Below are 23947 nucleotides of genomic sequence, written 5' to 3'. Positions count from 1 at the left end.
ATTTATGAACTTTGAACATGGTAGTAATTTATGTTATATTCCTTTGACCATTATTATTTACTTTACAATAATACCTTTACAATATAAATCTATTAGAATTATCAACCGCCTCTACTTAAAGAATCATTCTACGTGAAATTATCTTTGGACTCAACGAAACAATGTTCAAAAATCATATAACAATAGTGACTCATACGTACCTGATAATGGTATGCTATGGACGTTGCCGGTCAACACATTAACAAATGCCCCATACAATATTGATAACAATTCCATTATGTTAGTTCAACGTTATCCCTCGAAAGAGTAATACGTTTTGAAATCACAGATACAATTTTAAAAATACCCATAATTTTATTTAGAATCGTGTGCTGTTGTTCATAAGAAGTTGTTTATCAAGTCGGCCCTTGAAAGTTTGTTCGAAAACATGGGGAGAACAGTCCTGCGGTTGGGAATTATAATTCTCACATTCCACATTGCTTTAGGAAGGATTGTGAATAAAAGAAAATGTCCAGAAGTACGTGCTGTGCCTCATTTTGACCTCTCACAGGTAAGGACACACTGCTTCTTTTAAAGAAACATTAAAGTACCCTGTATTTGATTTGCAATGTCGGAAATATCTTTCACCGAGTAGCGAGCGACACGATACTCTTTGTGTTTATAAAAGATTTAGAATTAAGGCAAAAGATATTTTCTAGGTACCAAATCAAACGCCGGTCATTATACCGATTTTCGACGCTTCAACTTAGGACTATGTGTACACGTTTTCAATTATATTACGTCATTATAAGATTAATTGTTTTAAATAAGTTTTGTATTTGTTAAAGCTCGCGAGTCACTTTCGGCTCCTTGAAGGATTATTTGTGGTTCTCGAGAAATGAACCCGAGTTATCTTTGCATTGAAAAAATAATAACTTCGTTAAATTAAAATACCCATCGATTTTCACTAACCCGCATTAAACAGATTACTGTGATGTTATCACCCAGAGAGATTTTTTTTGTATGATTTACCAAAATTTGAAGAATTATCAAGAGAAGTGAAATTAATGAGCTTAATTTTTGATATTTCAATTTGACCCACACATGTTTCTTCTACTTCTATTTACATGTTTTTAATTTTATATTTCCTGTCTTTTTAATAACTTTTACGTACCTTTTAAATATGTATTTAATTGCGGCTAATGAAAAATAACAAAGTCCTAAATGGCTCGGACTATCAAAGAGCCTGGGTATATTACATAATTTAGCACGGAAGTAATTTAGAGCGTCTATGTATTATATTTTTCCACCTTCGCATCAGTTAATAGTTAGTGTTTTGCAGAATACTGTATGAGTGATAAATTAAACTAATTTTGTTAACAAAAGGCGAGAAATGAAACTTATTTTAAGTAAAATAATACAGTTCACATTCATTTAAAAGTTAAGTAATATATCGAATCATTGTATTAATGAGATAAATGTAATAAATAAGCAAAACATGAGTGGGAGCAGTGGAACATTGGGTGTAGGTGGCGGACGTAAGATAACAACTCGACAAGCCGCTATTTGCCTACGAGCTTATAAACGGTCATTATTTAATAATTAATAGGATGTAATCTCTGTTCGGATCGTATAAATAGATTCGGGTATATTGGCAAGTTTTTTTCAACGTTTCTAAGCATCTAAAAATATATTTGAACAACTAACTGATCCGACAGATGTCCTGTCTTAGTTATTATTAATGAATTCAAATTAAACTAAATAAATAAAAGTTATTTCATATACATAGTGTACATTGTAATGCTTTTTGATGTAAGTTCTATTTTCTGATGTATGTTGATATATCCTTGCAACGATCACCCCTGCAATATATATCGAAATGAAAATATAAAAGGTCGATAGATTCGTTCTGAAGTTATGACGGAATCGCAGACAAGAGGGATTAATTTCTATTCATATTCATAAAGATTATTGAAACAATTCATTGCATTCTGAATTAGCACGAAAGTGCCTAGCCCAACAGATTGAAAAGTTGACGACATAGCTGCTGGGGACTTAAGTTTCTGGAGTGAAGACTCCTAACTGCAAGCACAGCGTAGGATATCCACTAACAAGGTCGAACAGACTAGGTTCAGTTAAACTAAACTAGTTAAGGTCTTTGAGAGCCGTTTAATCTAGCTCGCTTCTTATTGATCTTATCTGATATCTTCGGAGAAGACCAATGTCCAGTAGTAAACGCCATACGGTTAAAATTATCGTGATAAAGAGATATCAATTTACCTAATAAGAAAGCTATGAGAGATAGTATGTTATCAGTGGTTCCATAACAATGAAAGTATTAGTACAGTTTTCATGAATGTCGATGTAACGTGTAATATTTATTGCGGTTGATATTTTAAAAAAATTACTCTGTAGCCGCGACAGAAATGACCATGAGGGCTCTCTGTTTAGTTAAATTGCCATATTGTCAGGTAATAGTAGACAATGTAAAAGGAACTTTCTCTTTTTATCTCAAGAATATAAATAAAAACTTTGCATCAGCTTTCTTGGATATTTATATCCCGTCATATAATATTGCCAAATCGATTTGCGTTAACAAAATTTAAAACTAATTGGCTAGAAGAAATGAAAGCGAAATAAAAAATTTCTTTGTTCCGAATTTTGTATTATGCGGAATTGGTTATATAATAAAGATTTTTTTTTTAAATTTCTGGATTTCTTCTCGTCTATCAACTAGTATTTTTGAAGAATGTTTAAAAAAATCTTTAAATTATAGTAACTGCTTGAAATTAATAAAAAGGAAAGATACATTTACTCATTAAAAATGGTACACATATTATCACTATAGAAGATTAAATTAAATGTGAGAAATTTTGTAGACGTATGGGCAAGCCAAGTAGCACCCAGAACAGATGTCCGCATAGGCCTAAGGGTTGTGAAGTAGAGATTGCAGACCGGCAATCTCATAATAGGACACCTAGTCAGAAGGTTGACAAACGACCTCATTTAAGTGGTCGAAAGAAAGTACATACAGTCCTCTTCATCCAGTCTCATTGGAAATCTATAAGGGAGCACTATGTACAGTAGTGAACTATCTACGGAATGATGATGAATAAAAAAATAAGCTTTTGTACATAAATAAACCTATAGGTTTAAATACCTCATTATTCCAAAAAAATATGTTTACGGTTTTCGACATTTTTTGAGATTTTTTGTTTTAGCTTACACACCGTGTTGTTCATGCAGAGCAGTAAAGATGCTTCATCGAAACCTCAATACAGTTAACATGCTCGAGAATTCCTCCAGGAAAGTTGATTCATAAGACTATTTATTTTACTGTATTAGAAAGCTTCCAAACTCTTAAGTCGCTTAGTCTAACCTTTTACGGTGCGACCCGGTGGACGCGTCCCCCAGAGGAATATTTTGGCTTTGCGTTTTTTAAATAAGAATACTAAACGCAATTCAATTGAAACTACTTTTAGTATTCTCTAGTTTGTTTCGTTTAACTGGTTTACTATTTTCATCTTGCCTTAAGAAACACTATAAAAATGTAATACTTTAAATAATTTGTAAATGTCATTAGTTAAAATGAATAGAAATCAAATATTGTTAAACAAAGTTTTCTTTTCATTTTTTAATGTATGCTTCAAAACAAACAAAAGCCATTCATGTTTGCATAGTGAAAGTAGCGAAGGGTTCCCAGCATTGTTTTGTGACAAAGCGATGTTAGAATTTTTAGAAAATATTAGCATAAGTAAACTGGTAATGTATAATAATAAACATCTCGTTAGCGTAAGCTGGCTAATGATTACGTATCTTAATTGATTCAAAACAAATTATTTGTAATTCATACAACTTATAATTTAGTAATACGCTGATAAATTGAGAATGGGCTTTTTTAAAATGTAATAAGATTTTTTTCAAAAATGAGCAACGATCGTAAAATTAATATTGTGATCAAAAACAAAGATGTGTATTTATGAAATATATATAATTATTCATTTATTCTCCCAAATCAATATCGTCCCCTTCAAAGTAATCCCGTTCGATATAATGCACTTTTGACATTGCTTTTTCCAGTCATCAGAATAGTCTTTTTCCAGTATAGCCTTCATGTATTCGATTCGGTTTTTATCTCCTCAATCGTGTCAAACCGGTGTCCCCACATTGGCCCTCTGAGTGCTCTGAATAGCCAGAAGTCGCACGGAGCCAAATCAAACGAATAAGGTGGTCACGGAACGATATAATTCGAGTTTTTGACAAAAAAGTCACGAAAAACCAGTGCAATATGCATCAACCACTCGAAACCTGACGCTTTTGAGACACAAAACATCCTTCAAAATGGATTTGGGCTAAATTAAATGATATTTTACTATCAGCGAGGAATCTCATTGTCATAGACGATTTTCAGGCACCAAATCTTTGATTTTTTTGGACGTAGTCCCTGTGGGTTTTAAACGACAATTTCAACTCAATTTTTGTCAAAGAGTATGTATATGCATATGTGATCCATCTTTAATTCCTATGACTAATAATCTCCCTTTTTTCTATTTTTATTTCTTTTGCCTATTACTGTGAATAAACTTTATGTAAACGCCAGATAAAAGTTACAGACAGAAAAAATATAAAAAATGGTCTTGTAATAGCCTGACTGCTATTTTCAACATTTTTTTGTCAATCTTTGTATAATACTCAAAATAATCATATGAATTTTAACTGTTCTAGTTTAAACAAAATAGGGCGTTCGCAAGAAACAGAAAACCAGTGTGTGGTTTTTTATATATTTATTTTTAATTTACTTTGTAGTTACTCTGCCCCATCACGTGATTTTAGGTTGATACTGATTTGTGGAACAACCGTAAATTCTATTCGGTCAAGGAAATTCATAGGTATTGTGTTGTGAGCCATCTTTAAGATTGTAATAATGTTTTAATTTGATTGTGTTTTAGTTATGAGTGACGCGTTTTCATTACAAATTCTTAATAAAAAACATTCCAATACCTAGGAAATGATAGACGATAACTGTTTTATAATATCTACTCTCTTTTTTAAACTATTAACGCAAGATGAAGATTTAGTATCTTTTGATTTCTTTTCTTTCTATGTGCCAATTTCGTGCCTATTATATATACTATCCTTTACTTCCCTCCCTTTTGTTTCATGTTTTTAGTACTGTTTTCTATTATACTAGAATCTTTTATATAATTGACACTTAATGCATTAATTATATAGGATGGACATTGCTCACAAACAAATTACCAGAGGAGGGGCAACAACGTCCTCTGCGTACCATAATACCACACTGCGATCGCCATCCCGCCTGCCAAGCATAGATATCTTTGGAGGGAGGCCTAGGCCTTACTGTCGGCGTCTATTTACTGAATCGACGGAAATCCTTTACAGTTTTACAGTCTATTTTATTATTTTTCTCTATATATAATTATATTCCTAACTTTAATTATGTTTACTTGTCTACAATTATATATTCCAAAGACATGAATCGCTTAATTTCACTACTGTACATTGAACAAAGTATTTGGCAATAATTTTGGAAAAAAGTCTTACTAAAATTTAGGATATGTATAGTTAAGTATCTATTGTGATTGGCGTTTATTTTTAACGAGTGTCTGCTTACTACAGGTTCTTTGACTGACAGCACAATGAAAAATGTTAATGTAGTATTCGATATCAATGGACCTTGTTACTATAATTCAACAAACTATGCTGAGACTTAAATTCGCCGATGCATAAATGCTTAGCAATTTTCACTTTCGCAAGATATACATAAACTTTCGGTCTCATTGGCTAGCTCACTGTCGCTCAACGTACCATGAAGAGAAGTATGCCCGGGATAATTCGAGGAGATTCAACAATCGGATTGGCAAGTTAAAATGACAGTGGGGCAGTCACATGGGGGCTTCAAGTTTCTGGAGTATAGGTACATAACGGACCAACGACTTTTTTAATGTTATCGTAAAACGCTGAATGGAGACTTCTTCTAATCGGTTATGTTGTAAATTTATAAAGTATGCCTATGTTCACCTGAGGAGGTACTGAAATGATAATAATAATAAATTAAACGTAATAAATATTTAACATACCGCACACGTGTTCAATTAATGTTAGTTTTAATTAATACTAATTTATGTAAGATAATTTTCGCTTTATAATTAACTAGATAATTAGTTTGTCGAACAATATTATGTTGCAATTATTTAAATTGTCGATAATAAACGTAATGTGTACACTCAAAGACACTACAACAACGTAGAAAAGATTCAACTTCTTAACAATTCAAGCAACGGTGCAATGTGCATAGGTTTGTAGGAAGTGGGGCCGGATAAAGTTTTTGAGGCTTACGATCCACATGGCAGGTTTACAAAGATCTTAAAATGCTTTGACTTTTACCTACACCGATTAGACTAATCTTCCTACCTAAATAAATATGAAATGAACCTAACAATATTGTTTTCAAAGCCCGTTGCTGGAATGCGCTGATATTCGCTCTTGACCTTGAAATCCTTCAGCAGATTATAAAGAGATTTTTCAGCTATATCTATTAGTAAACTAGATATATTTTTTTAAAAAAATAGAATTAATTTATTACGCCTTTGATCGTTTCATAATCAATACAAAACTCTACAATGACGTATACGCTTTTTCCAAAATCATTATTATTATAACGCTAGAATAAATTGGTAATAAAAGTATCACAATGAAAATACTTGCCCTTGAATATTATTTGATTTTTCTTTAACAATAATTGTACTTAAAAGTACATAAAATTAGTAAATAATTTGTAAGAAATTACGTACGGTTTTACAAAATACGTAAAATTCCACACATAATCAATCATGATATTCCTACTTTTATAGTTTATATAGAACGCACTAGTGCTTACAATTGATGAGATATATTGAAAATAATAAATATAGACAAATATTATTGTTATTTTAAAATTAACTTATAATTACTTGTGTACTTCTTCTTAAGAATTCTAGCTCCTGTTCAAAATGTAATAGCAATTTATCGTTGAAACAAATAAAAGGCGCTTTCTTAATACACTTAATAATTTAAAGGTTTTTTTCTATAATTTAGATGCTTGGTGATTGGTACGTCGTGGAGTACTATGCCAGCGCTGAAGAGGCACTTTCCTACAGCTGTATGAGAGCAGTGTTCACAGAAGATGATCACGTACAAACTGCAGGTCTGTCAGCGAATTTAAATCCTTTTTTTCTTTATTCTTAATTAAATTTATACAAAGCAAAATGAAAAACGAAAACCGATATTTTTGCGCATAAATACTTAGAAGTAAGCTAATCCATGATTGAGTAACGGTAGCTTAGAGATTAAAGACGACTTACAATCGGGAACAGCGATTTTGATTCCTTTTTAGGAAACATTATGTATAAATTATATTATTTAACCTTTGCTCAATTACGATAATTCTTCATCGTAAAAATGAACCAGCGCAGACTAGGATTAAAAGTATTTCTATCGAGCGTCGTAGCACAGGAGAAGACCGTCGAAAGGGATTTGGAGAAGACCTTGCTTACGAATTCGATGAACCACGCCTAAGGAAAGCATAGGGGCCGAGAAAATATGCGTTTCAGTGCCACAGCGAGGGCTTACGTCGGGTAGATAGAACATAGCTAAAACGCATACCTAAAGCGCGGTACAATGGTTTCAGTATCACTATAAAATCTTTCCTTCTACACCCTGCAAAAGTAGTTTGAAGATTTAACAATAGTTTGGTTATACATATTTCTTTTATTTTGCAGACGGGTCAGTTGAATGGACTCCTGGTGTGACGATGAACTTCACGTATCGCTTCGCAGACGATCCTCTCGGAGAGAACCTGCTGGGCAATATAACATGGCGGGTCGACTTGAACGAACCGGCTCATTGGACCCATTCTGAGCTCACCTGTTAGTTATATAATTTATTAATATTAACCTCTTTTCATTATCATAAAGAAATGTTCTTTTAAATTATACAATAATCTTACGGGAAGCTTAAAAGGCTGATTGTAAAATATATTTCCTTTAAATAACAATGTTTCAAAACTCTCGGAAGCAGACAAACAAAATGTCAATGCGAAATTTACAACGTACCGGCATGATTAATAAGATAAATAAAGAGGGTAAATTTGCTGATATAAAGGCCTAATTAATACTAGTTAATAAGTCATTATTTAATGATTTGAGGTTAGCTATTTTTGAAACAAAGAGATAATCTTAGGAACATAACCATGTTATATTATGCTTCGATTAAACTGTATTCGTCCAGTAAATACAGAAAATGCACAACGTACCTTATTGATTAACGAGCTAATGCTACGTTTACATGGGCGCAAAATGTCGGTTTGTATCTGTACTTTAATGTTGTGGGAGCGTGTTCTTGCTCTTATATCGATTGTATAATATATTTTTAATCAATGTTTTAGGACATACTTCTATTTAACCGATGATCGAAACATGGTGTGAAGATGGTAAAATTAAATAATACTGTCGACCATAACATACAAATGACGACTTAAAATTTTGTTATTAATAAATAAAACCTAGAAACAGTCAATTAGTTACATACGACAATTTTTTGAATGATATTAAAAATATAAATCTTTCCCATGCACCCTTTTTAAAAAAAAAAAACTCAAGTATTAACATATCTTTAATATCTCTAGCAATTATTACCGGCCTCTTGCATTTATCTGTCTCTTTCACTCACAAAGTGAGGATAAAAGAGAGCTATATTAACTACGTCAAAAGTCATTATAAATAAAATGTTTCAATAGACTAGCAAATATTGCTCTTTATTTCCTATAGTATCATATACAAAAACTGCTGCGATTATACCAAGACGCACGAGGGAAGTGATGCAAGTAACGTAAATTGCTAAAGAACGATGCATTCTTACCAACCATCGGAAATATATTTCCTTCGAGAATTGCTGATCGATAACAGGTCACCTACATTACGACCACGATTGATAATGAAAGTATATTAGTTAAAATTATTGATAGTAGCATGCCGAACGGAGATGGCGAGTTCGAATCACGGCAAATACACTTTGTGTAAGCTATTTGATATCATCTGCTCTCCATGAAAAAAACGACTTCAGTAGATAGGTCTTTGTCAGAAGAAAATATTGCCTGTCACACACCAATAGAAAAATAATTTAATTTAACATATTTCAGAGCGATTATTTTATGATGTTATATTTTACTATCACGGTAAATACAAGTAAAATCTTAAAAACTTTTTGACTAATAAACAATACAATTACAAGGGGTAAAACTTTTGTACCTATAACCTATCACCTTGTAAAACGTGTGATATATTTTTTCTTCTTTTGCAGATGACGGCATTTACAATACTTACGTGTTGGATACAGAATACAAAACCTGGGCGCTTCTGCTGCACTGTGCGGAACAAAGGGAGGGAGCGCGCTACTTGAGCGCATTTGTGCTGTCTCGAAAGACCACTCTTCCTAAGAACGTGATGGCTTATTTACGTGATAAACTACCAAGGTTCATATTTCACAATTAGATCTATTGAGCTATTAGTGTCAATTTATCGTATTGTACTGACTTTACTGCTTATTATAGTTTACTGAATCGTTCAGACTTTATCAGACTCTTTTGACCTCAAATGTAGAAAAAATTTGTGCCTTTCATTCTATCTCATTGCTAAAAAATCCCTTAACCGTCCACTTAGTAATATGATAACTATTTATATGTGTAAATAATGTATCGTGTCAAGCCAAGGTTCCTGAAAGAGCCATCCATCTTAATACTGTAAAGAAATCTAGGCCGTGCGCTTTTAATGCCTTTACAACTAATGCTGGCGTGTCAATTGTGCAAAACAAAAAAATAGAAGCATAATCATCTCCTTTTTTAAATACAAAAATATCTCCATAATATCATGAACACGAGTTTATAAGAAGTAAAACGAAATGTTTTCACTGTCTTAATTATCAAAGACATACTTTTTTCACTTATTGCTTAGCTTCAAAGTAAATGCTTCGATAGCACTTGCCAATATTAGTGTTAGAAGAACCTGTTAATAATAGGTTTTTAGAAAAACCAAAAGCTCGATATGGAATTCACGTTGGAGTCATTGACGATAGAATCGGACTAATAATTTGATTTTAATTAATGATTCTTCTTCTACTTATCAATAGATAGACGTCCACTGCTAGATATAGGCCTTCCTCAAAGATCGTTACAATGACCGGTCTAGCGTTGCCTGCATCCAGAGACTTTCAGCGACATTCACTATGTCGTCCACCTATTAGGAAGGCTACCTAATCAACCCAAGCCACGTCTACCGGACGAATGATACAATACCTACATGCTGGACTACAAAATACAAAACCTGGGCGCTTGTGCTACAATGAGCAGAACAAAGGAAAGAAGGGAGCATACTACTTAGGCACATTTGTATTGTCTCAAATATATATATATATACTCTTCAAAAGATCGAGATGACATATTTCCGTCATAAAGTAAATGAATACATTATTATTTATAATTATATAATGATATTATATTGTTATAATAGCTAATAATTTATTCAAAATTACACTGTATTTTTTTAGTCTATCGTTGGCGCCTGTATATGAACTGTTAGTTGTTATAGCCGTCAGTGTCCTTTATCTTAAATAGCATAATAATTAAATGATGCTTTGAAATGTATTGTATCAACAAAAAATATTCGCAATAAATGTAACATTTTTGTTACCGCATATATAAGTAATGCTAATTTATACATTAAAATGCTGCTGTTTCAGTGTATAAATAGTAGAATGATTTAAATAATAAATATAAATACTTAAACTGTAATGTACAAATAAGTACATCGTTTATTTAAAGGGTATAAGCTATAGGTTTTTGTTTGGATGTTATCACAAGAATTTCATACTAAAAATGTAAATGTTCGATTGTTTCACACCTGTTAATAAGTAGACCAGAAACATTAGTCTACGTATATCCATTTAACGTTGTTATGACGTGATCATCAATCAACGGTTTACCGTAAAATCATAGCAAACACTCGCATTGATTTATAAATATATTTTTTTTCAATCGTAAATGAATTCACAATCCTTTGGGAAATGTTAATTCAAAGAAAAATACTTGTGTTCTAAATTTTAGCGTGATTAATCCTAGTTCCCATTTTATACAATAGTTTGCAATGTAGCTAGAATCGTAACAAAAATATACCATTTTTTTTCAGATACGACGTGGATATAAAGTATGTGTTCCCCATACCCCACAGCGACTGCACATCGACGCCAGCTAAATATAACTATTCGCCGATAATCGTGGAAGCCGGGAACAAGGCAATAAAACGACCTGCTGTTTCATACAAGACCAATTAAACTCTTTGATCATAATGTTTATGAATCATAACAACAGAATATACTCCAAACAATATCAAATGTAACTTAAACATAAATACTACAGTACTGGTCGTAAGAAATTTAAATGAAGAGATAAAAAAATAAAAATGCTACTTTTATAATACTGATTTAATGTTGATATTAATTATACAAGCAACGATTTTACGTATAAGTAAATATTTTTACATGTTACAATACAATTAAAAAAGCAAACATGAAATTACTTCATAAAAACATTTTTTTAACATTACCGTTCTCTGCATGCTTTTCACTGCCAGAAGTTATAAGCGTGTCGCATTCTATTATTATAAATAAATCTATGTAACATATTTCGAAGTGATTTTATTTACAAATTAAATGTAAAATTTATCTTATGTAAATTTATTTACTATCCGAAGCAGCTGTTAAACGATATTAAACCGTTATTAAACGGTTAATATCAAACCATTAAATAAGCAAAGTTTCAATAATCATTATATTTTCAAAAAAATTAGCTTGTTTCAATTATTTTTTCTCTCCTTTCCTTTTTACTGTAACTATACAATCTTTGCAATCGCTGCCAATTGGCACAAACAAAATTTTTTCTTACCGTTCTCTCCACAAAGTATTAGAAGATTCATAAATAAGAATAAATTACTTCAGTTGTTTTCTCAAGTTATGGCATTACAACTGACGAAAATGATTTTAATACATACATTTTAATATATCGTTATTAATCAACTAAATTCCCCGCCCAATATTGTTTGTTATGTTAAAGAAGAGTATGGCGTACATAGCTTCTGGTACCTAGTATTCCTAAAATGTTGCTTCGACATTGTCATGTGTAATAAGACATGTCTGAAATATTTCACCTGCTAGACAAAATGGTCCAGAACGCCCACCAAAGACCTAGATAAAGACCGTTAAAAATTGTAAAATCTAGTACACCACTTCGAAATGATGCAACTGTGCCATAGTAGGAACGGAGAGTCTGAAAAGTTGAATCCTAGAAAAAAGAAAAATGTTCCAAAGAAGAAACCTTTTTTATCTTTTCCAAAAACATAATAGCAATCTACATGGTAAATGAGTAGCTGTAAGCTTAGGTAGTTTAACGCCAAAATTTTAATTATACTACTCGTACATTGATGAAATTTTTTAAATTATTTTTTTTAACTGCACTAATCCGATACGTTAGTGGAAGCTTCGATTATAACTAGCTTTTCGAAAAACTTGTGAATTACATTCTGTACGATATCATTAGCGAAACCTATTCTATTCAATAGTTATAAAGCTCAGCTATATTTAAAACACTGTATCATGTCATGGTTCGTACAGACCACACTGTGTAAAGGAACTACATATCTCTTCATTTTTTCTGGTGTGAGTGTATGATGATGTCAAAGTCCCAATTACAGGTAATCGAATGCTAAATAACTTCATTACTTAATATCTCAAGAGTGCGCTCAAGTAATAGTGCTTAGGTTGTACAGTTTCACAACAATATGCCGACATAGCCAAGTAGAGTTGGCAGTTGGAGTAGCAGTGGTTAAGCTTTGTTGTGTAAGGCAACCCACCCACAAAGCGGACAAATGTCTTTATTAAGCTCGTTGGAAGATGCTGGATGTTGAGTGCTTTCAAGCGATCCTACTGGAAATTTATAGGGCGTCTGCACGTCCAGTAGTTGACGTTCGACACTTAAACGATGATTTTAAATATAACATACATTTCCACAAAGTAAATCTCAAGCAGTTATAAAAATGTAACAGAAATATGTCATTATCGTCTTCGTCCTTGCGATTTTAACTACTATACAATAGTGTGTATATTTATTACTAATTCAAATTCATATTTAGATAACATAATTTTGAATAGAAACAAAAGGCAATGTGCCTACAACGGACTCATAGCTTACGGACATTGTTCTCGCCGGTAATTAGTATTCCGCAGGCCTTATGTCTACGTCCGATACAATGAGCCGCCACGAGTCTCTCGTACGCACACGTACACGTTGACATTCAAACTTGACCGTGTCCAAAGAGTGCAGGACTGCAATAGCCGAGTCTAATTAAAACATTTGTTGAAATAAACACTCGCCTTTACTATATTATTGAATAGAAAATTCTAAATAAAAAAAAACAATTGACGACAGCTCTCAAAGAATAAAGTATCCAGAAGACAAAACCATTTTTTTATATACATTACATGGTTTTCGGTATTTAATCAATTTTGGTCACCCAGACAGCAATGAAGAGCGTTATGCTTGGAGTTTCGTTGCGTCATCAAATCAGAAATGAGGAGATCCGAAAAAAAAATCAAGGACTCCGATGTAGCTTTGGGCCGAAAAGTTCTCAAATGGCGACCATGATCCGGTAGGCTCCGCGTCGATAGGCCCTGTTGGATGCGGGCATCGCGAGGCTAGTCATCGTGGCGATCCGAGAGAGAGATCCGAGAGGGCGTCTATCGGCTGAAAAGAAACAGTAAAATAATCATTTTTCCAAGCAAATGTGAATAGAAGATTTTAATTTTTTTAATAATCTAAACTTTTTTATTTAAGCTTCCAATTGCAGATTAACCTACTACATTATAATTAATTTAAATACATTTAAAAAATCTTGTAATTTTACCAGAAAAAAAAACCATTCCTTTAAGCGTGTTTTGGTATAAAAATTAGTTTTAATTTTTTTTATCCAAATAAATTTGAGCTGTTAAAATAATAATCGTAAATACTTTTGTTTTTTTATCTTGGTCATATTGCCTGTAAACAGTAAGGTAAATATTGTAATGATTGTGGGCATTGTAGCTAATGTAATTATCTGAGCTAATTATCGAATCATCTTTCTTCTGTAAGTGAAGCAAAAAGGCAAATGCAGATAAGGTACTGCGTAGAATATTATGTTACAAAACTTTCGGTAACATCACTGGGTTAAATATAAGCTGTCTCCTATCATAAGCTCATCTCTCTTCACTTTTTAGATTAGCTGATGTTTGTGCAGCCGTGTGATTTGTACAGCTTTATTGGCAGTTGGTTTCGCGATCCGTTAGCAAAATTAGTACATTGCATGGTGATTGCTTAGGCGAAGTTTTTTGTTTATCTCATACAATCCATAGCTTGATTCAAATCAACGACATATCTTAAATTTGTATAGCTTTTAATTTTTAAAATTAGGTTTCGGTTTTAGATTGTTCCTTTAAATTTTGTTTTGTGTTACATAATTATTTTGTTTTATGCCATATAGTAGTTATTTATTACGCACTTTCTTTTCAAATGTCTGTTAAATTATTCGCTATTTCCTGTTTGCTCTCTAATGCCTTAGTTTTTATCACATAGTGCTAATACCAAAAAAGACTGCGACTGCGATTCACCTGTAGTACAATATTATATTCAAAATTATTATTAGTATTTGTTAAAAAAATGTATGCTCTTTTATAAAATAAATTTATAAACTGGAGGGTCTTGTATAAATTAATGTACGCTTCCAATTGAGGCATTTTTATTTTACTTATTTATGACCTAAATTATCAACATAGAGATTTTGAATACAGAGATAAATAAAAATAAACAAAATAAATTGCATCGTTTTTTTATAGTTAATATAAATTAATTGTGAAAAACTTTCTGAAATATTGTCAAAACAAATTTATAGAATATTATAATGTTTAAGATTTATATTGAAAGAATATAATCAGCATCATTTCAGCCGTAAGCCGTCTACGGCTGAACATTGGCCTCTTCCGAAGATTTCCTACAGGACTGGAAAGAAGCGGCCTGTATCTAACATCTTTCGAAGACCTAAACAAGATCGTATGTCCTCCTCGTGGGCGGACCATTGCCTCCGCTTGAGAATCTTAAGGCTCCAGCGGCTTTATGCGCGATATGTTAACTCCCCTCTGGCACATCGACTTACCAATTCGCGGGACAATGTCAGTGATACTGTTTGGTCTACTAATCACGGCATTCTTGATTCGATCTGGCAGAAAATTTACTTTTTTTTTGCTCCGATTGACCTTTTGCAAATTATTGACGATTTTAGATTGTGTTGAAGTATGTTTAAATTATGTGATTAACTAATAGAACTATGGGTCGTTTAATAAAAACTTTTTTAATTATAAGTAAACTTGCATGATATGATTACTAATTTACCTGTGGGCTAGAAAAATTTTAATATTATTGTAATATCGATTATAATTCACTTATTTTAACGGGGTACTTATAATTTGCTTTATTTTACGGTTGGTTATAAATACGTGAATATTAAATTCAAAGGATTACTAATACACATAAGTTACTAAGTTAATAATCTTTGACAAGGCATATATTGGTAAGTCGTACGAATTGCGTAAAGCCTTCGTTATAAGTACGAAAGGAACTGTCGGAATAGTTTTCATATTACAAACAACAAACATGAGTGTAGTGAGGACGTGCTTGTACTCGCTGGTGATTTTAGTGAATTTTCACTTAGCGATAGGCAAGGTTTGTAGTTAAATTGACAATCCATATCTGTCTAAAAATTTCCTAAGAACCGACTATACTATTTATCCTTAAATCTAGATAAACATCTATCGAAATTTAAGGTAAAACTAATAAAAATCATTTAACCTTTTGCTGTAGTATGGAAATAGTTTAGAAATTACTACATAGTTAACTATTTCATTCAAATTTTTTTCAATCATATTTTGTCAAACAGAAGGTTTATTTCGTAAATCATGAAACTAATTTTTAGTTTTGATGTAAATGATATTAAAAATAAAACCTACTGCTTAGCAAAACATTCTACACTTGGCACAGCTTTGTTAAGTGAATTACGTCGAATAACGTTTTGGATTGGTAAGCAATGTTAGAAAAAGATCTAGGCACAGACGATTACAGTTATTTCAATCTTTTCATAAATTTTCGATTACAGGGTATGACCAAATTATAAATTCTTTGTGAATGTATTTTCAGCTCCTCACTAGTTTAGGTTGTATTTTTAATTTTTATAGGATTTGTTTTATCAATTAACTTAAATAAGCTGCATAAAGAAGTTGTAACGTTGTTTGGTGTTATTTAATGCTAGTCAAATCGATTACTATTCAATAACTATATCTGTGTCTAATCCAGTGCTGTTAAATAGTAGGTTCAAGCCGAATGAAACATATCGCGTATTAGAAAATTGCTATTGTATAAGTACACTAACCTTTTTTACCTTTAAAAAGATACATAATTAGGTCAAACATAAGCTTTTTGGTACCATGTGCGAATATAACAACTGTTATCAAGTCACTTGACTGGTCTGATTTTTTACAGTTTAAATCAGATTAAGTCAGACCGAATTCTTGAATGTTTTCCAATTTTCGTAACACAAATATATTATAATCATTGTTTGATTAATGTAAGTGATGAAACTATCTTCATACTAACCTAGGTTTATTTCACTATCTGTCGATACAAGTATATCACAATCCTAAATGACAAAATACATTTTAGTATAAAGGTAAAAAAATAAAAGCATGGTAAAAAAAACACTTTATTTACTAACAGAAATAACTTATCTTTCTATTACCCTTATTCTCTATGATAATTTTAATTAAATCTAGCTAAATTCGTACTGGAATCACTGAGGCCTCTTGAATAAATATTTACGAAAGCCAAGATCTGTTTGTCCGAACAGACCTAATCTAAGACATTCGGACCCCTTCTGTTGTTGCTCTGTGCATTATTAGTAGAGATCAACTATTCAATAGCAGATTTACTTTAAATGAATTAAAAAAAAATTTAGCTAGTTATGGAAAAAAAACTTTTGTATCGATAACATCAATGTGATAAGAAGAATGTATTTAAATGCTTTTGTGGGTGAGAAAAGTGGTGAGCGAATATTTAAATAAGATATCATTTAAAATAATACCAAAGTGAGTTTTTATGCGCATAAAATGTATTTTTTATTTGTGCGCAATCGTGTACTCTTTGCTGTAAGTGTCCGTGTAAATCCTGAATTATTATATAATAAATTAATAAGTCAACAAATTTAAAGTATATTGTAACATTTTATACTACAGTGTAAAAGCTTTGGAATGATACACTATAGCAACTGTATTATAGGTGTTTGTGAAGGAGTTCAAAAAAAAACAGTGTGTTGGTTGCATTACTTACACGAGTATTACAGAGACGTGTTTGAAACCTTTCAAAAGTTTTATTTTAATTTTAAGGACAAAATATATAATATAATAAACAACTCTTCCTTCTGGCACATTTGTAATTACGTGTAACACAAATGACCACTTTAAGATGCAAATGTTATTGTGATCCAATTTAAAGTAGTTGTAGCTTGTGATGTAGTAGCTTGTAAAAGTACAAATAATATAAAAAAATTGATACTGCTTTTGTGTTGATTACGACCCTATTTCTCATTATCTAATGAATTTACTACTTGTTTAGAAACTAGTTTTTTTTTTTCTTATAAGGATGATTAACAGATGTAGGTAATAAAGAGCGATGGTCTTGTAAATCTGATCACAAGACTATTGTATTGAGAGGCCACAATAAAAATAATTTCAAATTTGTATCATCTATTTATAGGCCTGGTTTGAATAATTTATAATTTAAACCTCAAACACCTGCCCCTAAAGGAAAGGTGGTCGAGAAAGAATAATTGTTGCGCCGCTTACAGAAAATTGTGCCGCCATTAAAGTTATTGCTCTTTATGTTATTAAATGCAGTATACTTTTTAGCCATTTGGTGGATTTATTTGGTGTGATCTCTTTTGCGACGATGACGATAACGTAAGCACGTCAAGTACAAGCACTAGTACAGAAGATTACGACTTTTTCGATGTCTGTGGAGGCTGTCCCACAAGGCGACCTTCGACCAGGAGACCAATTAATAACTTACCACCTCTTAACTTCGAAATTCGTAAGTACAATAAATTAGAAGTTGAATTTAATTATTTCACAGCGTTCGACGTCTACCCACGACATAGAATGACGGCATTCTTAAGTACATGTACCTCCCTCATAGATTTTCAATAAAACCGGCTGAAAGTGTCACAGGACACTTGATACCAATCAAGCGTCTTCCGGAGACTTTAATAAGGTTCACCTCATAATTGGACGTGATCAATTGTAATAAACAGCATATTATAAGAAGGATAAAAATGTAAAATAGTATAAAAATATATACAAGTGTGATAATTCTTTGATATTTGAGGTACAAGGCGAAGGAAGTGAGGCGATGAATGAACGGATATTAGTATGAAAAGAATTAAATTATATTATAGAATGAAAGAAGAGGAAAGATAGATCTTAAGAGGAATGAGAGAAGAGCATAAAAATGAAAAAAGGAAAAAATTAAAAAAAATAAAACCCAAAGTGGCCGATTCCCAATAGCGGGAGCCATTATTAAAAACAAATGATTCGACGCCCTTCGCTGTTCTTGCAGGTCCGTGGCCCAGACCACTGCTACTTCAACTTGTCAATACGCTGGGCTTTATCAGTTACTTTCGTTCATTTACGGAGTTCCCTTTTCATGAATCGATCGATAAGTTTATAGGCAACTTCAATTAAAAAAACATTTTTTTATTTCCAGCTCCCAATACCGGCATGGGTGTGACTGTCTCAAACAGAAATGGTTCTTGGTTCATGAACCTATCACCATGGGCTTCGCGATTCCCCAGCACAGCGCTACCGCCACTCGCCGCTACCACACCCGCTGCTACTACAGCGGGAACTGGTGGCACCACCGTCGCATCGACCACCGCTAAAAAATAGATTCACATGTTCCAAAGCCATTAAAGATAAAATATCTTGCAAGGTTTGATGACTGAACCTTCGAAAACATTTATCTACGATGTATTTAAATGTAATTAATTAAAAAAAAAAAACGTTGAATTTCATTAGCTTATACCATGCCATATAATAAAAATTATTTTATTAAATTCATGTCTAAGTTAAATATACTCGAAATTTTAATAAATTTAAAACATAATAAAATTTAAAGTAGTGATTAATTTATAGATATATTAATCCGTGAGGCATTGTATATACTATCAGACTCGAAAATAATCAATTCGAACCATGTTAATTATAAAAGATTTATTCCAAAACCATAGAGCTTTTATTGTAGTGTACACGAATAAGTCAATCTAAATTCACCAAAAATCTGTATGAAAATAAACTTATAATATAAAGCAAGGCTGTGATGAATTAACTGTCACTCTTGTTTATTATGGCTGAACATATAATTCCCTAAAAGTCTCATTAAACTTGAAGCTGGATAAACGTTGTCGTTGAAGACGTCTTAGTTTATTTATTTTTGAAGAGTGACCTAAAGGAATTAATAAATTAATTTCGTGAACGTTGTTGAACCATAAATATTAACAAATACAGCTGTTAAACGACATTATAAATTTGTAACTATCAAATGCTAAAAGCACATGGCGATCTTTCAAATACGAAAAATTATAATAGTTATTTTATGTTCAGACGTTTTTAATTTTTACGTAACTGTTTTATTTTTTTCTTTAATAATTTTATCATATTAGGAAACTTAAAACAAAAGATAAATAGAATCGGTTAAGATCAGAATCAGTTAAATGGGGACTAAATTTTTTATGTAAAACAGTAGGTCATACAGAAAAAGATTCATATAGAGAACTGAGACTTGAGATAGATAGATGTGGTGTCTATTCCACGGAGTCATATAATAATATATAATTTACACTTTTCATTAATTATATAGGATTGCCACTGCTTATAAACTAGATTTCAGAGAGCAGCAGCCTCCTTTGCGTACCACGGTACCACTATAATATTTTATAATATCCTCCTATAGATATTTTTGGGGAAGACTGCTTTGCAGTGGGCGTTTATGGGCTGAAACGATGATCTATTAGTTAATGCTAAGTATAACTATTATTAATGAGTGATGTTTTTATGTTAAGAAAAGGTCAAAGTAAACAAAAGCCTTTTCTAGGTCAACATACACATAAATGATAACAGCAATAATAGATTTAAATCTTCAACCATTTTTTTGCAAAAATTGTATGTGATGTGTAAGTCTCGTATAACTTGATTCACTTTTGCCGGTGCATGTTCTAACCTGTTCACCTTCCACAAACCATGACGAAAATCTCAAGTTACTAACGCACTGTGTAAACACTCCAGCTAAATTGCAATGCAATAGAAATTTTAGTTCCGGCTAGTTAACGGGTAATTTCACGTTTGTTAAACAAGTAATAAAATGAGAAACTATTGGCACAAAAACTTTATTTTGTCTTTAAAAGATATTAAATTTTTCACATATATTATTTGATTTTGGTAAGAAAAACAATCTCTAAAAATCTAAAACGAAACGGGAAAAATAGGCATAAAAGAAATAAAAAAAAAACGAAATAAGAAACACTGAAGTAATTAATATTTATGATAATGAACTACAACTCTTTAATTCAATTGCTATGTAAAGCTATCTAAAAAGAAAACGCTACATTTAAAGATACTAAATTATCTAGCTATCTATCTAGTATAAGAATAAAAGTTTATCAATTTTAGAGGCAACGTTATTCAGATATTTACGGTTTGTCTTGTGAGCGTAAGACTCGAGTTAATTTCTCTCAATTAAAAATATAAAATTTCCATTTTACACGTATCAATTCTCACAAATTTCACGTCTTTAACAATGTCTCTATTTTAAGCTAAAATAAAAAGGGAGAAAAAACCCTTAAATGAAACCAAAAATATAGTAGTTTAACCAAACTGATGTTCTTCAATAAATAGTTCGATAATTTTTTTTTATCTTCTATCATGATCTTTCTGGCCTGTGATTTGTACGTGTACACAGAGTGTTTGGTTATATATAGCGGTTATAGGGTGTATGTTAATGTGTACAGTTGTCAGCAAAAAGTTTTAAAGCTATTGCACTCATTTACAATTCCTCTGAAATCACTCTGTGATCACTTTGAAACATGTTAAGTTAATTTGTTTTTCTATTTCAATGCGGCAGGTCAATAACTTCTGGTGGTATAAATCCGAATTTTATAAACGGTTTTATTACTATATTATCATTACAGGTGTATCATTCGGTGTGCCATCGTTTATTTGACGGCTAATGAGCTATAGTTTCACGCTTTTTAAGATTTTGCACCTATAACCAATTATACTGGATATGAAAGCGATATTTCTTGTTTCTTCAAATATATATGACTTTCGATGATTTTATTTTTTCACTAATATATACATATTTATTATTATCAATGAATAGATTTCATGCTCTATGAAATGACAACAGAAAATCAATAATTTGTAACAATATTTCATAAATAATTTAACGAATACATTTTGATTTTCTAGAGTTAAAATAAAAATTCTCATCTTAGTACTTCGAGTCGATCTTAAATATTGCGAAAATTAATTCTATTTAATTTTCAAAAATTTCACAGTTGTACGAGTATTCATTCATTAACACAACGTACTTGGTAACAAAAAAGAGATATTAAATTTACTCACTAAGCGTTTCGTGGAATAACAATGAAACTTCACCTCGTTAGCTACGGTTCATCATAAATAAAAAGAGATAATTAAGAATAACAAAACAGTTAAGATGTATAGCTGACAAAGAGGCCGAGGATTCAACGACCGGTTGATTGCTTCTCTGCGCATGCGCCGGATGCCCTTCAAGAGCTTAATTAGTTCTCCACTTGCACTGCGCGTAGAATGCAATCTGCTCATATTGTGGTATTGGATGAGTGTAGACGATTGATGAGACTCACCAATATGTAAATGTATTTAAATTATCATTGAAATCTATACCACGTTAATGATAAGACTACATTATAGAAAAAGAAAAAATATCTCGTGTATAATTCAAATATTATAGCGACTTAAAAAAAAAAACATTTTGATACATTTGATAAACAGGCCTTTCTTGTGTTCAGCGAGACATCATCAATACAAAATAATTCTCAGTTGTGCGTTACGTTTATTTATCTCTACATATCAAAATGTAATTTTAGTGTTTATTTAGCTTATTATAAATTTCTAATCGTGTAATCAGCCGTTTCAAAAGTGCGTGAATTTCGTTTACGACAGATAGAGGTAGGTGTACTGAGTCTGGCTATAAATACTGGTTTAATTAAAAATAAACAATATATTAGTTTTGAATTTAGAATCTGTTTTATAATACACAGTAATAAATGTTAAGTACAATAAAAATGTTATTTTAACAATATGGAAAGTAACTTTTTGTAATGATATTTATGATACTCGTAAGACTTAATTTTTACATATAGGAATCAAAGAGTTAGTTAGTCAGTTATTAAATATTTCTATAGGAAATGAAACACGTAAAATCCAAGATGTGTAGAAAGCTCTTGCTGAATTTAAAAAAAAAACTGACTAAGATGGGTTACTTGCTACATGTTATTAAACTATAAACGCTTTCACAGAATATAAGCACACCTGGAGAATGGTGAGTTCGCTCCCATATTTCTAAGTTAATTAAACTTGTAATTTCAAATTGCTTGATTAAAGTATACACTCGGAGTTTATTTCAGAGCAGGTGGTAGAACTTGACATCAATGATATCCATCCTAAGTTGAATAAAGGAATTTTGAATTTTGATTTTGAATCATAATAGTTATAATATTAAATAAGAAAAAATAATACGCTACTTGTATTTGAGTCCGTCTGCGTAAGTAACGATAACAGAAGAAAATAAGAAGTGATTATAATTTGTGATCAATACATTGTTACAAACGCTTCGTTTCTCATGGCAGCAGTTGTAATTGCAGCTAGTCGGCTTTCACAGATTCGTTGAACTCGCGAACACGGAATCTGCAATAATTATAATTTTACAGATTTGCAAAACATGCACCAGGTATACAAATACCAATGTAATAAATCTTTTTAAAAAATTGCCTTAAATACGCCTCATTTTTATTTTACTAAGAAAGTATCTGTCACAGCCCAGGTGATTGGAAAGTTGAAGTGGCAATGAACCCACTGTGCCGCTGTGGACCTGTATTAAAAACCATAAGATGGACATACGAGTACGACCATGTCAGGGTCGTTAGAAGACGCTGGAACCGGTCCTTTTGGGAAATCTATAGAGGTGGCCTATGAACAGCTATTGAAATCCTATAGCTAAAATGACGATGATGGTAATAATAAAAATTAAATCAAAGTAATATATGCTATGTATACTTCTCTATAAAAAGACTATATGCTCTCAACGCATAGTAAGGTGAACTATAGTGACGAAATAATTATACTACGAACATTAGAAAATTTTCAAACTTTATATGATAATGTTATTATATATATGTTACACCTTTTGTACGTTGCAGATATTCGTTTGCATGTGGTTTTAAAATAAAGTATTGAACGTAATGAAGAAAATGTTTTCTTTGACTTTCTCCTTTATCGATTACAATATTTATGCCGCAATGTACAATAATACAATCGCAGCGCAGGTGGTAGCACCAACAATCAAAAAAGCAACACGCTCCTGGTGAAACAGGAAGACAACGTTCATTTTTTAATTAGGAAACCGTCCGGGGAAAAGCAACCTTCCGTCGACGACGCACAGACAGGAAAGCATTACTAGTGTGTATTAATG

At 31.7% G+C, this 23947-nt stretch overlaps 2 protein-coding genes across 2 annotated transcripts; both read left to right on the top strand.

The window, feature by feature from the left end:
• Nucleotides 1–271: 271 nt before the first annotated feature.
• Karl (lipocalin/cytosolic fatty acid-binding protein Karl) lies at nt 272–11831 on the top strand. Its single transcript, XM_068767164.1, has 5 exons — nt 272–550; nt 7078–7186; nt 7761–7907; nt 9340–9511; nt 11220–11831. The coding sequence occupies exons 1-5, from the start codon at nt 428–430 to the stop codon at nt 11362–11364; spliced, it is 696 nt and encodes a 231-aa protein (XP_068623265.1). The 5' UTR covers nt 272–427; the 3' UTR covers nt 11365–11831.
• A 3893-nt stretch (nt 11832–15724) lies between these two features.
• On the top strand, nt 15725–19263 carry LOC137925993 (uncharacterized). The gene is made up of 3 exons (XM_068769507.1): nt 15725–15835; nt 18070–18250; nt 18923–19263. The coding sequence occupies exons 1-3, from the start codon at nt 15767–15769 to the stop codon at nt 19102–19104; spliced, it is 432 nt and encodes a 143-aa protein (XP_068625608.1). The 5' UTR covers nt 15725–15766; the 3' UTR covers nt 19105–19263.
• The last annotated feature ends 4684 nt before the right edge of the window (nt 19264–23947 follow it).

Source organism: Battus philenor, unplaced genomic scaffold, assembly GCF_028537555.1.
Source record: "Battus philenor isolate CCGP_79_NKW_IND1 unplaced genomic scaffold, ilBatPhil1.0.hap1 SCAF_10, whole genome shotgun sequence".
Lineage (NCBI taxonomy): Eukaryota > Metazoa > Arthropoda > Insecta > Lepidoptera > Papilionidae > Battus > Battus philenor.
Note: the sequence above shows the minus strand (reverse complement) of the source record. Positions and strands in the feature narration are given on the sequence as shown.